At 41.2% G+C, this 13,034-nt stretch overlaps 2 protein-coding genes across 7 annotated transcripts in view; one reads left to right on the top strand and one right to left on the bottom strand.

Moving 5' to 3' along the window:
* Purg (purine rich element binding protein G) overlaps positions 1–10,504 on the bottom strand; it is a 31,114-nt gene extending 20,610 nt beyond the window's left edge. The window contains exons 1-3 of one of the 4 annotated variants that reach the window (XM_029480458.1): positions 10,427–10,504; positions 9,281–10,159; positions 7,195–7,325 (exon numbers count right to left, since the gene is read on the bottom strand). In XM_029480458.1, coding sequence (XP_029336318.1) covers positions 7,236–7,325; positions 9,281–10,153 — 963 coding nt within the window. In that variant the 5' untranslated portion in view covers positions 10,154–10,159; positions 10,427–10,504 and the 3' untranslated portion in view covers positions 7,195–7,235. Of the gene's footprint in view, positions 1–3,067; positions 7,326–8,187; positions 10,160–10,426 lie in introns of those variants that run through there. The other 3 variants (XM_029480457.1, XM_021170319.2, XM_021170317.2) reach the window with 3 other exon arrangements.
* Positions 10,505–10,983: 479 nt separating this feature from the next.
* Wrn (WRN RecQ like helicase) overlaps positions 10,984–13,034 on the top strand; it is a 143,976-nt gene continuing 141,925 nt past the window's right edge. Inside the window, exon 1 of one of the 3 annotated variants that reach the window (XM_029480716.1) lies at positions 10,984–11,142. The gene's annotated coding sequence lies outside the window, so the exon portion shown is untranslated. The remainder of the gene's footprint in view (positions 11,143–13,034) is intronic. The other 2 variants (XM_029480718.1, XM_029480717.1) reach the window with 2 other exon arrangements.

Genomic DNA, 13,034 nt, shown 5'->3' with positions numbered 1-13,034 from the left:
TTAGCTATCTATGGTAAGGATGCCAAGAATGGCTGAGTGAAGGACTGCTCCTCCTTCCTTACAGTCTATAGAGAGCTAGCTTATTTCATCGAGCGGCTCTGATCTTTATTATGCTTTGATTGTCATTTGAATAAATAAGTAGGGTGAAAGTAGGGCCACAGTGGTAGACAAAGTCATGCTCTTACTGAATTCCAGTAGGGTACATGCGTAGGAGGGAAAAGATTGCTAGTAAACTGAATTCTAGAATTCTCTTTTTACACCTATGCATGGTAAGCTTTTTAGGACATTTACTAAACAGCAATGGATTTCCTCCTGTTAGAGCTCTAGATTGTGAAATTATTGGTACAAATCTTACTGCTAGTCTGAAGAACATGAAGGCCAATACAGCAGACTCTGAAGCAAATGAGTAAATGGCAAGAAATGCTCTGGACTTAGGTAGCTGTACACATTGTTATCCTTATTGTTGGTGCATTGTTTTGTGGTTCTATGCTTAGATCTGTTGTGAGGTTTTGGCATTTCAAGTGTGTATTTTTAGGTAAAGCTGCAGTTTGACAGTAGGCTGAGGAAAAATCTCATCCTAATGACAAATGGAAAGAACCAACAGACTAAATTGCTCTCTTATGTCCCACTTAGATCCCAAACACCAAGAGAAGCAACTGAGAACTGAAAATACATCTGCTTTTTTGAGGAGAGGGAGGAGAAAACAGAGAAAGAACTTTGTCTACAATAGTCAATTAATTCCATGGAATTTGTTCTAAATAGACCAGCTAAATTGCTACTGCAAACCACCACTGGGCCAAAGATAGGCAATCACATGGCATGTTTCAGGAAAGTAGACAATCAAAATATTTATGTCCTGATGTTCTATAAGATAAAGGTATGTTGCTCTTAAATGCTGTCTTTGATAGTCTGTTGAGAAAGGCATCACTCTCTAACACTGTTTGTTGGCTGGTGCTGGCACGGCACAGTGGAGGACTTAGTGTCTACAGCAATGTCCTCGTGACCATTGCGTATCTAGTTCTCCACTCATGAACTACACAACAGACCTATCTTGCTGCAGCTAGGTAAGTGGCCCTCCGTGAGTTCACCATCATAGGTTATTTAATATGGCCAAGGAGGAGAGGATCAAAGTCAGTACTTCATTCTCTGGGACACTGACGACAGTCGCCACATACCACTTAGCACTGTATTCTATAATTATTTCAGGAATGGCATTTGGACAATGGTGCTAGGTTTTAAAAAATTCCTATGTCATGCAGAATGTACAAGATGATTTTAGAATATATACAAGAAACAAGCCACACTCCTTCAACTATGAGACTTCACATATAACTGTTCCCCTCAAAACATAAAAGCAGAGGACAATGGTGGAACAAAGTGTGAGAAAATGTAGTTACTATGTAACAACCACTCTTACTCCTTGAGGGCCAGCTCTTTTATCATGGAACCGGGGCTTATTACTTTCTCTGTTCCTGCGTTTAAGCTTAAGTAGGGGAATGGGAATACATGATGTCTCTCTCTTCTTTACATTAGATTGACTTCTTTTGTCATAGGGGTAAAAAAATCTATCAGCTACTGCCCTTCTGTTTCTTTTCTTTCTGCTACTTTTATGCAACCTCATAGAACCTATAATAAATACAATCCCAAAGAGTACAAGCTCACAGGCCCACTTTATTGTACTTCTAATGGGAGATATTCTGGCTTTAGTCAGCGAAAGCAATCAGATTTATAACCTTAGTTTAGTAAAGATTAATAAGAGAAACTTTACCCCTTCAAACTTACCCCCTGAACAATTCAAACACTTAAATACTGTAAGAAATTTTAATGGTCCGTTCTTTCTTTTTTCAATTTTTATTATCTCCTAAAAACTTGGAGACTTTATAGAACAGCTGTCAGAACTAGGTATAAAACGAGGAAACTCAAAGACATACAATTGCTCTCAAGTATCAGAGACCAATCTCGATGGAGACACTCTTCTATAGAAACCGGCTGTTTGTGTCACGCTCACATAACTAAGGGCCTCCCCAGCGGCAGCACTGACAGACCACTCCGTGCTTCCGTGTGCTGGCGGATGTCACTATCAATAAAACTAACAATTTTTACAAGGAAAACACATGAAAAACTTAGGAAGGCTAATTTACCAAAAACAAGGGAACTCCGAAGAGGAATTGGAAGTTATTATTTTGTCCTAAATTTAAGTACAGTTCATATTGAAAGATTTGCTACAGAGGAAAAAAATATAAATCATCTGAATTTAAACAAGTCAATATATGCAAATTGTGGCTAGTTTTGCATATTCACTAAAGGATGGTGAGTTACTCATTAAATATGTGATTCACTCAGGATTTTAAAGTGTTTGAAAGGATCATGTTTTCTGACAACGCCTCTCATTTTTGAACAAGAAATTATGTTATCAACCACACAGAAATTACCATAAAGTTTAAAACAGAGCCTTTAGTTTTTGTATTTTGTTTTCAGGAAGTTTACAGATACCAATCTATTAAAAGAATCCCTAACCCATGTTTAAGATATATTTCTAATTCTGTTGAGTCTTTTGCCCAAGTTGCTTTCATTTGTAAAATTGAAGGGGACAAAGGGTAGGCTATTTCCTGTCTCAGGTTTATTCCCCACACTGGTAGTCAACAGAAAAGAGAAGGTCTTAATATGCCCACATGGTGAGCATGACTTATGGTCCCCCTCCCCTGCAAGTAATATTGGAGAACTATTAAAGTAGTTTTGCTTATATTTTCATGAATAGTAATAATTGCCACTTTTCTTTTTGTTTTCTTTTGCCTAACCGTGCTTTTTAATAGATCCATTTGCTATTTTACATTCTCCCAGCAGATGACTCGGTTGTACTTATAGCTCCTTAACTTCCTAAGGTATACTCTCTGACCCATTAAAAAACAAACAAGGGGAAGAAAAAAAAAAGCCCAACCTTTTCATGGTTGGGAATGTGGCTCAGTGGCAGAGTGCTTGTCTTACACTGGCATGGCCTTCAGGTCTCCAGTCCCCCCACCCCGCCCCTACACACACACACACACACACACACACACACACACACACACACCCCAAAACAAATTCAAGAAAAAAATAGTGCTTTAAATGATTACGAACAGTGCTGTTTCTTTGTGTAGACATCATATCAAAAGCTGTTAAATAAACTTTATACCTTCCTTGACACATGGATAAAATGCTTCATGTTAATGAATCAAGCAATTTGAACAAAGCCATAACATAAAATCTCTTCGCTACAGTTCTAATGCTCACGTGCTCATAATGGCAAGGTCTTTGGATGAAAAAAATAGTAGCACAGTTAGTAAAAATTGAAAGCTATAATTTGTTAAAGCTTTTAAATATCAGAGCTTTTCACTAGAGAACACAGTTAACCTCACATGCCACTTGGCTGTATTAATTAATATCCAGATTCTCCTGAACTAACGTGTTACTTTAGGAAAAACAACAATAGTTTTTTGAGAGGGACACAGAGAGCGACATGGAAGGTGAGGTGGGCAGGTGTGAGGATGGACACTAGGATGGGAAGCTGTGACTCTGTACACCTAACAAGAAACACAGACATCTGCAATCGAAGTCTATACCAATGGGATTCACTTATTATTTTCTTGATGTTTTCTCTGTATAAAAGTGATGCTAGCAAGATAAAATATATTTAGTCAAAAGAGAAAAAAAATCCTTAAATGCCAGACCTAAAGTTGATATTATTAGGAATGGGAGGGTCGTGTGTTTATGCATTTGAAAAGAATATATGTATATACATGTTTACACGTGAGAATGACTCTAAAAGGATAGAGTAACAAATTATTAACACTGGTTGCTACTTTTCATTGTCTACTGTAGCATCTTCTTCTTATTATTATTTGGAGCTACATTGCATGCAGCTCGGGCTGCAGTTACTGGAGCTGAGGACGACCTTCAGCTTTAGCTCCTCCTGCCTTCACCTTAGTGTTGATGTGACAAAGGCACGCGCTCCTATACCTCCCTTATGTGTATGGGAATCAAGTCCAGGGCTTTGTGCACTCTGGGCAAACATTCCTCCAACCCAGCTACATCCTCTGTCCATAAATCTGGTGCTATAGGAGTAGTTTTCTCTATTCAAAAATGTTAAAATTTACCACTAAAACAAATCCACATGGCTGAAAAATGTCATATCAGATTAAGAACAAAGACTGATTTTCCCCTCAGTTTATAAAAAAAATAGTAAAAATTTCCCCTAAAATCTACCTGTGTATATTTGATCATATTTTCTTTATGGTAGACTTGCTGTGATCTAGAAAACAATTTTCGTAAGATATTGGATTGGGAAACACATTTTTCCTGTACTCTGGTGCTACTGTAGACTACAGATGGTTACAGCAGAATGCTAATTCCTTATTCCCTTCCTCTGATAGGCTAGCCATTAGCCACAATTTCTCTATGGAAGTCAAGACATCTGTCAGGAAACTTCAGAAAGGTTTTAATGAATCTTATCTGGCAATGCCAAGTCTTGTATCTGTACCATTCTGGAGGCATGGAAACAATGTTAACTTCTTTTGACAAAATATCCCACCAAAGATGTTTGGTGTTTGGTAAAGACTGACTTCAGACTAGGTGATGACTCACCAAAGCCCTTACCTAAAGTTTGGAAGAGGATTTCATGTTTCAGTCAAAGTTGTTTGGAAGGAAGCAAGAAAAAAAAAAAAAAAAAAACCAACCTCATTTTCAAATAACCAATTAAAACTCAAACTAAGCCTCATTCATTTAAATATTAAGTAAACTGTAAAATAAATCTCAAGAAATGACAATACATCAGTTTTCAATGGTAGCTGCTGATTAAAAATGAGTATCTGAGATTATAGTCCAATTTCATCCTCTTCAAACTGTGCAGCTCAGATAAATGTTTATTTTACTGAAAATATTTGCAAAATTACAATATAAATACATGATTAGATTAAGATAGGATGACTATATATGTTTCTTATCTATAGATATAAAATGAATGCAATAAATATAGCACAGCCTTGATGAATTGTTAGTACACAGTGTTTTCTCAGTAAAGTACATACAACCTATTATTAAGCAACAATTATCTAGTTTTTCAAATATACATTTTCAAATGTGTTCGGGGTAGAAGGATACACCGAATTCCCCAGTTCTCTTTTGATTTGTTAAAGGTTAATACTTTTGCAAATTTTGAAATATCCTATTTATTTTTTAGTAACTTATTAAGCTCTTCATACTCCTTACTTGAAACTTTATTACTTTAGTCTGGTGAATTTTAAAATATAAGCTAACCATACTTTAAATTCTAGAGCTGTAGCACGTACTGTCTTTTTATTAGTAACTTAAACACATATTAACAATGGAACAGAATTATTAAAAAAGTTATCTGGCTAGATTCCCCAATTTAATTTTTGGAGTATTATGGGAAGTCTCAAGTAGATATAGTCTGAACTGCAACACTAATCTGGATTAGAAATAGTTTTATATTATTCTAGTCTTTAATACAAATACAAAATCTACTTTAAAATTCCTTGTTAAATGAATTGAGACTTGCTTTAAAACCATCTTCCATCCTTTTCCATTACACTGCCTTAACAGAAACCTGTTACAATAGTTCTAACACAAACATGTGCATGCAAGAGATCATCCTACAGAGTCTAGCTACATAGTTACTGAAACACAGCCTGCCTGTCAAGGGGCATAAATGTACATCTTCTATATACAAAAGGTAAAGTGCATTATTAAATTAGTGAACTGACAGATTGTCTGCCTGGACCATATAGCTTTCAAATAGACAAATGTGAAATTCTCCCATTAGAACCAATCATTTCAAGAGGTTCTAAATAGCTTTTCCACCCTGTCATTTATTTTTTTGGCCATGCTCTTTAGTGCAAATAAGCTTGTGTTTGACTCAAGTTTTAAGGGACATGGCAGTTTGGGGCTTTAAGAAGGAAAAATAATAAAATGTGGCAGAACTTGAATATTTTTATAATACATTGCATCTTTTGCATATACGCAGCGTATTCGCGCTGCTTTTAATTGCTAGGAGCACACTGCCAACTATTGAGGAACCCGTTTCCAGATTTTATACTATTAGCTTATATTATTACAGTTGGAGTCTGTCCACATTATGCTCGATTACTATGTGCAAACATCATCAGTGTTTTAGCATTATACAGTGAACTAGTAATTTTGGTTACTAATGTCAATGCTCACTTTCACTTCTACCATCAGTCTCCATAAGAGTCTAACGCCCTCGAGGCGAGCGAGGATCCTGTTATGTTGAAGAATACCATGTACACTTGCAGCTCCATTTATGTTACAAAGGACAATAAATAAAAAGTATATTGCACAGATAAAAATAGTAGCTTATCAGATACATGGTAACAGACATCCTAAGTCCATATGTTCGAACTGGATCACAATTATGGCTAATGAACTCTTGGGAATTTTAAGTATCAAAAAATCATAGCATCATACCATTTTTCAATGAATATAGTAACTATGAGAAGGTAAACAAAGGATTGGTAAAGGTCTTAGTGCTTCTAGAGTATGTTCAATCCAATATATATATATATATATATATACATATATATATATACACACACACACACACACACACACACACACACACAAATACACACACCCAATCTGTAGCTTTGAGATGGCAAGAACTTTGAAGTATACATATAAGGTAGAAAATGTGGCTATTTAGCTAGTCCTTTACTTAAATAATTAATATGAAATGAAGCTAGTAATATGTATTTACAGTGAATTAAATATATTTATCTTCATGTCTGACATAGTACCGTAGGTATATACACACATATGTATATACACATTTAAACCTCATCAGACTAAAAACCAAAAAAACAATCAGTTAGTCCTAACGTATATAAATATTTCAAAAGAGGAAGATAAGATTTTTAAGAGCGAGTATATACTCACAGCAATAGTAATTGGGACAACTGAGTAATGGAATATTCACAGCTCCGGTTTGCCGAAATCTGACAGGTTGATTATTATTAACAGGCACTATGATGGGCAGCAATAACAATCAGTAGTACAGTAATTCAAGTGCACACCACTCCTTCATATACCCCAAGCTACTTCCTATTAAGCCTACAGAGTTACGTTATCTTACAGTTAGGACTGGTTAGAAATCCTTGCTACTTTTATAGTCTCAACACCCACCATGTGCTATTAACGCTCGTACTGACATTTTCTTCTAACCTTCAGTTGTTCCATGGTGATCCAGATGGTTCACAAGGGTAGTGAACTGAGTGAGATTCCATCATAGTACTTCGAGAAATGTGAAATAGAATCTGCAACCAACATCAGTATGTATGTCTGGGTTACTAGTTGCTTGGTCTTAACAAAAGCCAATGAACTTAATCTTCTTAATTCGTCCCATGGTTTTCCTTAGCGACCTTAGTTTAATGTGTTTAGAGAAAAATTCTGGAGGGAAAATTGTTCAAAGCGATTCTGAATTACTTAAGAGCATATCAGAGAAGAGCCACATTCTGACCTCGGTCCTTGCAGCCAGCTCTCACCCATGAGGACTCTATTTGGGCAGTTGAAATCAGTGCCTGTCTCTTAAATGTGATCACATGGACTTACTGTGGAGCAGTAACTGATCCCATGACAAAACACAATTTCGTTTAGAGTAAGATGTAGCCCAACGGATGAAATTTCATTCAGTTAATAAGGGATGTTGTGGGTGTCCATGCTGTATCCACCCACTTGCTTAAAAATTGCTGAGTGTCTAAAAATTCAGGTGGCACTTTCTGGAAAGTGATTTTTTAATACAGGCAAGCACAAATGGATGGCTACGTCTTGTGTAGAGTAAAACCTCTTTGAGAATCTTAAGGAGCACCTTGGAAAATGCCTGAATTTTCCTTTTAAATGTTTATAACCAATAGTGTTTCCAAATATTGTATCTCCCAGACTGCAATTTTGTATTCTCAGCAAAAAAACCAAAACCAAAACCCCCCCCCCCCCCAAACAACAACGTTTTTCTTTTGGAGTTAAAAAAGTATGTGTAAAAGTCAGGTTTATACTGTAAGTTTGACGTGGTTTTAAGGGCAGCCGATGTAAGAGCCCTACTAACATATATATCAGGAGATATATTTTTACACCAGTGAGCTGGTGCACCAACCCTATGCAGGAGTGGGGAAAGCATAAAATACACTTTGAAAGTTCATGACAGATCTTTAAGGAAAAACAATTCCAAATTATCATGAAAGGCTGTTTTAAAACATCAAAATTTCCATAACAAAGCCACTGGGTGAAGCCTCCCTCACAACACTGACATAAGCATAATTTCCAAAACTTTGGAAAGTCAATGAAATATATAGAATAGGAAACATAAGATTAGATTGTAATTCGCTAGAATAATGAATTAAAACTCCTCCGTGGCTTTGATATGGCAACTAAAACTGTAGGGGTACCACAAAATTTGAAATTATAGGATACTGTAGATAGTAACTGCTAAGGAATATGACATTGTATTTCAAAGGTCTAATTGTCTAATAATATTTGTATTTTAGTGGTACTAGTTAATACTCAGTTACCCAATGAGAATATATTCCTACTAGTACTTTCATATAGAAATACACTACACTTGAGGTCAATCTCTGTTTCTGTGGTAATGGTCCACAGATAAACTTTGCAACTTTTTAACAAAGTATGGGACTTTCTTTGGGGGTGGGATTTGTTAAATAGAAATTCACACTTTTGTATTAAGTCTATGTATCATCATTTTCAAGATTCTGTCATAGTGCAATGTAAATCTTACGTTATCATGATTAAAGGTCAGAATGTCACACTCTGTGCTGATCTGCATACTTCAATAGTCTGGAGCAGTTGAAGCAGCTAAACTATTTGGCTCTGGGGAGGTTGGAATTCCCATGAGAATTATAGTGATCTATGTATAACATAACATGAGAATCAGACTCCTTTAAGTATAAACTATTAGAGGTATTACTAATAACAGAGGGCCCAAAAGAGGAGAAACTTCTTCAAATGATCATGATTACGGATCAGTACGTTTAGCCAATTACTGATTTCTAAATTCTGCCTGCTGGAGTTCAATTTCACGCTAGTCCAGGCATTCTTGTTCTTCACCACTGGCCCGACGGCCATCCATTCTCTTTTCCTTATGGCTGTTGCAAATTTTCCTCATCTCTTCTTCATACTTGATAAAATTCTCCCCAAACCTTGTCCAAGCTTTGAACGGAACAGTAATAGTATTACGGTAAGGTGGCCTCACCTCACTTACCTTCAGGAAAATTCCATATTTATTAGAGCCCACATCAAAGTAGAACCTTTTATTGTCCACTCTGAAAGAGGTCCCCTCTGGGAGTTCAAGTGGGTCGTCGTCTCCACACCTTCGTTCTTCTATGTCTCCTTCGCCGTAGTCTTCAATCAGCTGAACCAAGGCATCACGAAATTCAATCATACCTTGTGCTGGGAGGACAATAGTCTGTTCCTGGCCCAAACTGTGGCCAAAGTAACCGATCATGCCAGTGCCCCGCATCATGGTTTGTCTAATCCTTAGGAAGCGACCTCGTTGGTTCTCCTTTAGGTCCAGGTAGTATTTCCTATTGTCCCTCTCTATATAGTCCGTTTTGAGGACACTGTGAGGATGCTCTTCTGACCCCACTGACACCGGCGGGGAGGGTGCAGAGTGTTTCTGCCGCCTCCTGGAGACTTGCTCTTTGCTCTGGCCATGCTCCTGCCTGTGGCCTTTCAGGCCCAGATGGGCATAGTGCTCGATGAAGTCGCCTAGACAGTCCTTCAGCTCTGCTGCTACCGACAGGGAGAGGGTCAGTTTACTCTTTCTGATATTGTCCTGCCGGCCTCTCCCTATCCAGACTTCCGCTATCTTTAGGAAGCGGCCCCGGGAGCTCTGCTTCACGTCTAGGTAAAACCTCTTTTTCTGGATGTCCACACGTTTGGAGGCTAGCTCCTGGATTTCGGATGTTCCCCCAGACTGATTAGGGGTGGCTGACGCGGAGTAGTGGGGGTAGTGAGAATGCTGGGCCTGGGGATAGAGTCTACTCTTGCTTAGGCCAGGGCCCCCTACATTCTTGCCTCCGCGGCCACGGCCGCCGCCGCTGCCGCCGCCTCCCCTTCGCCTGGCTCTTTCCATCTTCAGCTGCAAGTGACAAACAGACACACGGGGTGGGATGGGGGAGGGGTGTTGAGAACAATCGCAGACGCCCCTGGGTCCGCACTGCCCCCGCTGCCGCCGCCCGGAACCCCCACTCTGGCCCGGCTGTCGCGCTCCGGCCTCGGCCGGCTCCGCACCGCGCACGCAGCATCCCCTCTGCCGCCCCAGGCCTCCCTTTCCGATTCCCGCACGCTGCCAGCCGCCCAGCTCCGGCTCGGCAGCCCCGGGGGTCCCCAGCCAGCCGACACTCACATCATCTCCGTCACCGATGCCCTTCACGACCACCGCCGCCGCCGCCAGCTCTCGGCCCCTCCGCCGCCGCCCCCCGCCTCCTTCCCCGCCGCCGCCGCCGCCGCGCGCTCTGCCCCCCGCCGGAGCAGCGGGGCAGGGGCATCGCCTGCGGCGCCCACCGCCACCGCCGCGCCTCCTGCGGCCGCTGCCTGGATTCGGGCACCGGCCCGACGCCGCGGGGAGGGCGGGAGGGAGGCGGGGAGCTGCCGGAGGGGCCGGGCTTGGGACCCCGCCTCCCCAGTCGCGCTAGCGGGAAGACGGGGGACTCGGGCTCTGCCTCCGGGCGCGCCCTGACGGCAGACAGAGCGCAGGGACCGGGCGTGCGAGAGAGCCGGCTGGAGAGGTGGCGGGAGGGTTGTGACTTCCCGCGACTCACCCGCACCTGCGTTGAGACTACATTTCCCAGCGTGCCCAGCGGCCGTCAGCTCTGAGCATGCGCGATGCGCGGGGTGGCTGCGGTGGGTGGGAGGGCGGCGGGGCTGGGAGAGGTTGGGCGGGGCCGCGGGCGGAGTGCAGGGAAGGGCAATCTCCAGACCAGAAGTGCACCGAGGCGCCCGTTGGTATAAAGTTAGTAAATGTGAGGCCTCTTTCGATGCCTGGGTCCTGGGCTTTGGTTCTCAGTCCTCTATAAATCATCCTGCTGGAGGAGAAGACCCTTAGATCTGGCTCTTCTCAGGGTAACGTGTCTTCCCCGCTTTTGCCTCTCCCCTTTGCGTACCCTGGGCTATATCTATGCATCTCGGAAGCTTGTTCCTCTCGCCCACGGGGCTTTCTCTTGGGGTTGTGTTGGGGAGATTCTTGGAAAGGGAGCCTTGCCTCCTTTCTCCTTCAGATCCCCTGGAAAGGGGCCTCGGAGCCACAGGCCTCCTCTGGTCAGTGGGCTTTCCCGCCTCTTCCGCCCCAGCTGCTGTTTATAGTGCTTCGGAGGCAGAGGTAACTGAGTCCGGGGAGGCAACCGATTTTCCACTACTGAGCAAATTGTTTTGGATCTCTTAAGGTTAAGTCATTGTACTAATGAGCATTTGGTCTTGTTGAATATGACTCGTTCTCCCATAGACCTGATATGTAAAAACCTGGAGAGCAAAAAACTCTTTAGGATGCTAATCCAGAGTCCCCAAATAACAAATTTCGGCTTTATTTTTCCCTTTGGTATTATTGAGACCGGGCCTCTCTTCTGTAGCCCTTCACACTTTTAGCCACGCTGTCCTCGAACTCAAGAGAGTACGGCCTACCCTGTCATGCCCTCTTGATCTTTTATTAGAGATTGTATGCAAAGCCTGCGGCTTACAGGGCAGTTTGGTACTTGATGTCGTTGTATACTAGTTGTCCCCTGTGTCTCCTCTTGCTTTGAGGATGGAACCCCAGACTGGGACTACTCACCTGCTTGATACAGCGCTCTTCAATTGAATGGCATCCCAGCTCTGCTAATTCAGCATATAATTGTTGAGCGCTGCTGAGATAACAAAATGAATGAAACAGAGAAAATATACCCTTTTTGAGCTCACAATTTAGCGGAAAGAGATACACAAAATGCCAAGCACAGTATTGACAAAGTGAAAATGAAAGAAAAAGGGGTGAGGACCAGTGGGGGTTGGGAGGTACAATTCCCAATAGGTCCTCACTGTGAAGGAAGTGTCTATGGGACAGGAAAAAAAGTGCAAGCCTGAAGTAAGAGTAACCTAGAAAGGCCTTTAGGGTAGAGAAAAGGAGCCTGCTCTTAGAGACCAGAGAGATTATGTAGGATTCATGACTGTGTTAGGAATCTGGTGTGTCATCCTGAAGAGTTGGGAAGCTTTGGTTGAGTTGTCAGGGAAACAAGGGAAACACACACACACACACACACACACTAATTTGCCAGTTTAATAATTTTAAGTACATCTCAGTGATAATAAATTACACTTTGCATGTGCAAATGTCGACGCTATCTACTGCTACCACGTTCTTTGTAGTTGATTTGGGTTCTTGTTTGTCTGTTTTTGGATGCTGGGCATTGCCCATGCTATAAATACCTATTCTTTTACTGCGCACACCCTAGCCCTACTTCCAGACCTTGCTCTTCATCCTAAGCAGAAACTCTATAGCCATAAAGCAATAACTCTATTGCCTCCTCTTCTCAGGCCCCAGAAATTTTGTAATATTTCACTTCTCTTATGAATTCATCCATTTCAGATACTTCATGTAAATAGAGCCATTTGTTCTTTTGCACCTGACAGATGTGGCTCTGTCCATCTAGCAAGGTATCATTTTCAAGGCCCATCTATGCTGTGGTTCAGAGCTGAGTTTAATTCCTGTTTTAAGGCTGAATTAGAGAATGAATGGTTCCTCATGTACATGTGCGATAGTTTGCTTATCCGTTATACTACTGATAGGTTGGTTTCTCCTTTGCCCTGAATGTTGTTGTGTGTATCTGTGGCCCTGATTTAAAGGTTTTTGACGTATGTCTGTATATGGGACTTTCTGGCTTCTGTGATAAGCTTTTTGAGTAACTGCCTAACTTTCACACAGGAGTAATGCACAAGTGTCTTAGTTTCCCCAAAGCCTTGTCAAAACTTACTCTCTCTTTTTTTTT

Source organism: Mus caroli, chromosome 8 (assembly GCF_900094665.2).
Source record: "Mus caroli chromosome 8, CAROLI_EIJ_v1.1, whole genome shotgun sequence".
In the NCBI taxonomy this organism is placed as follows: Eukaryota; Metazoa; Chordata; class Mammalia; order Rodentia; family Muridae; genus Mus; species Mus caroli.
Note: the sequence above shows the minus strand (reverse complement) of the source record. Positions and strands in the feature narration are given on the sequence as shown.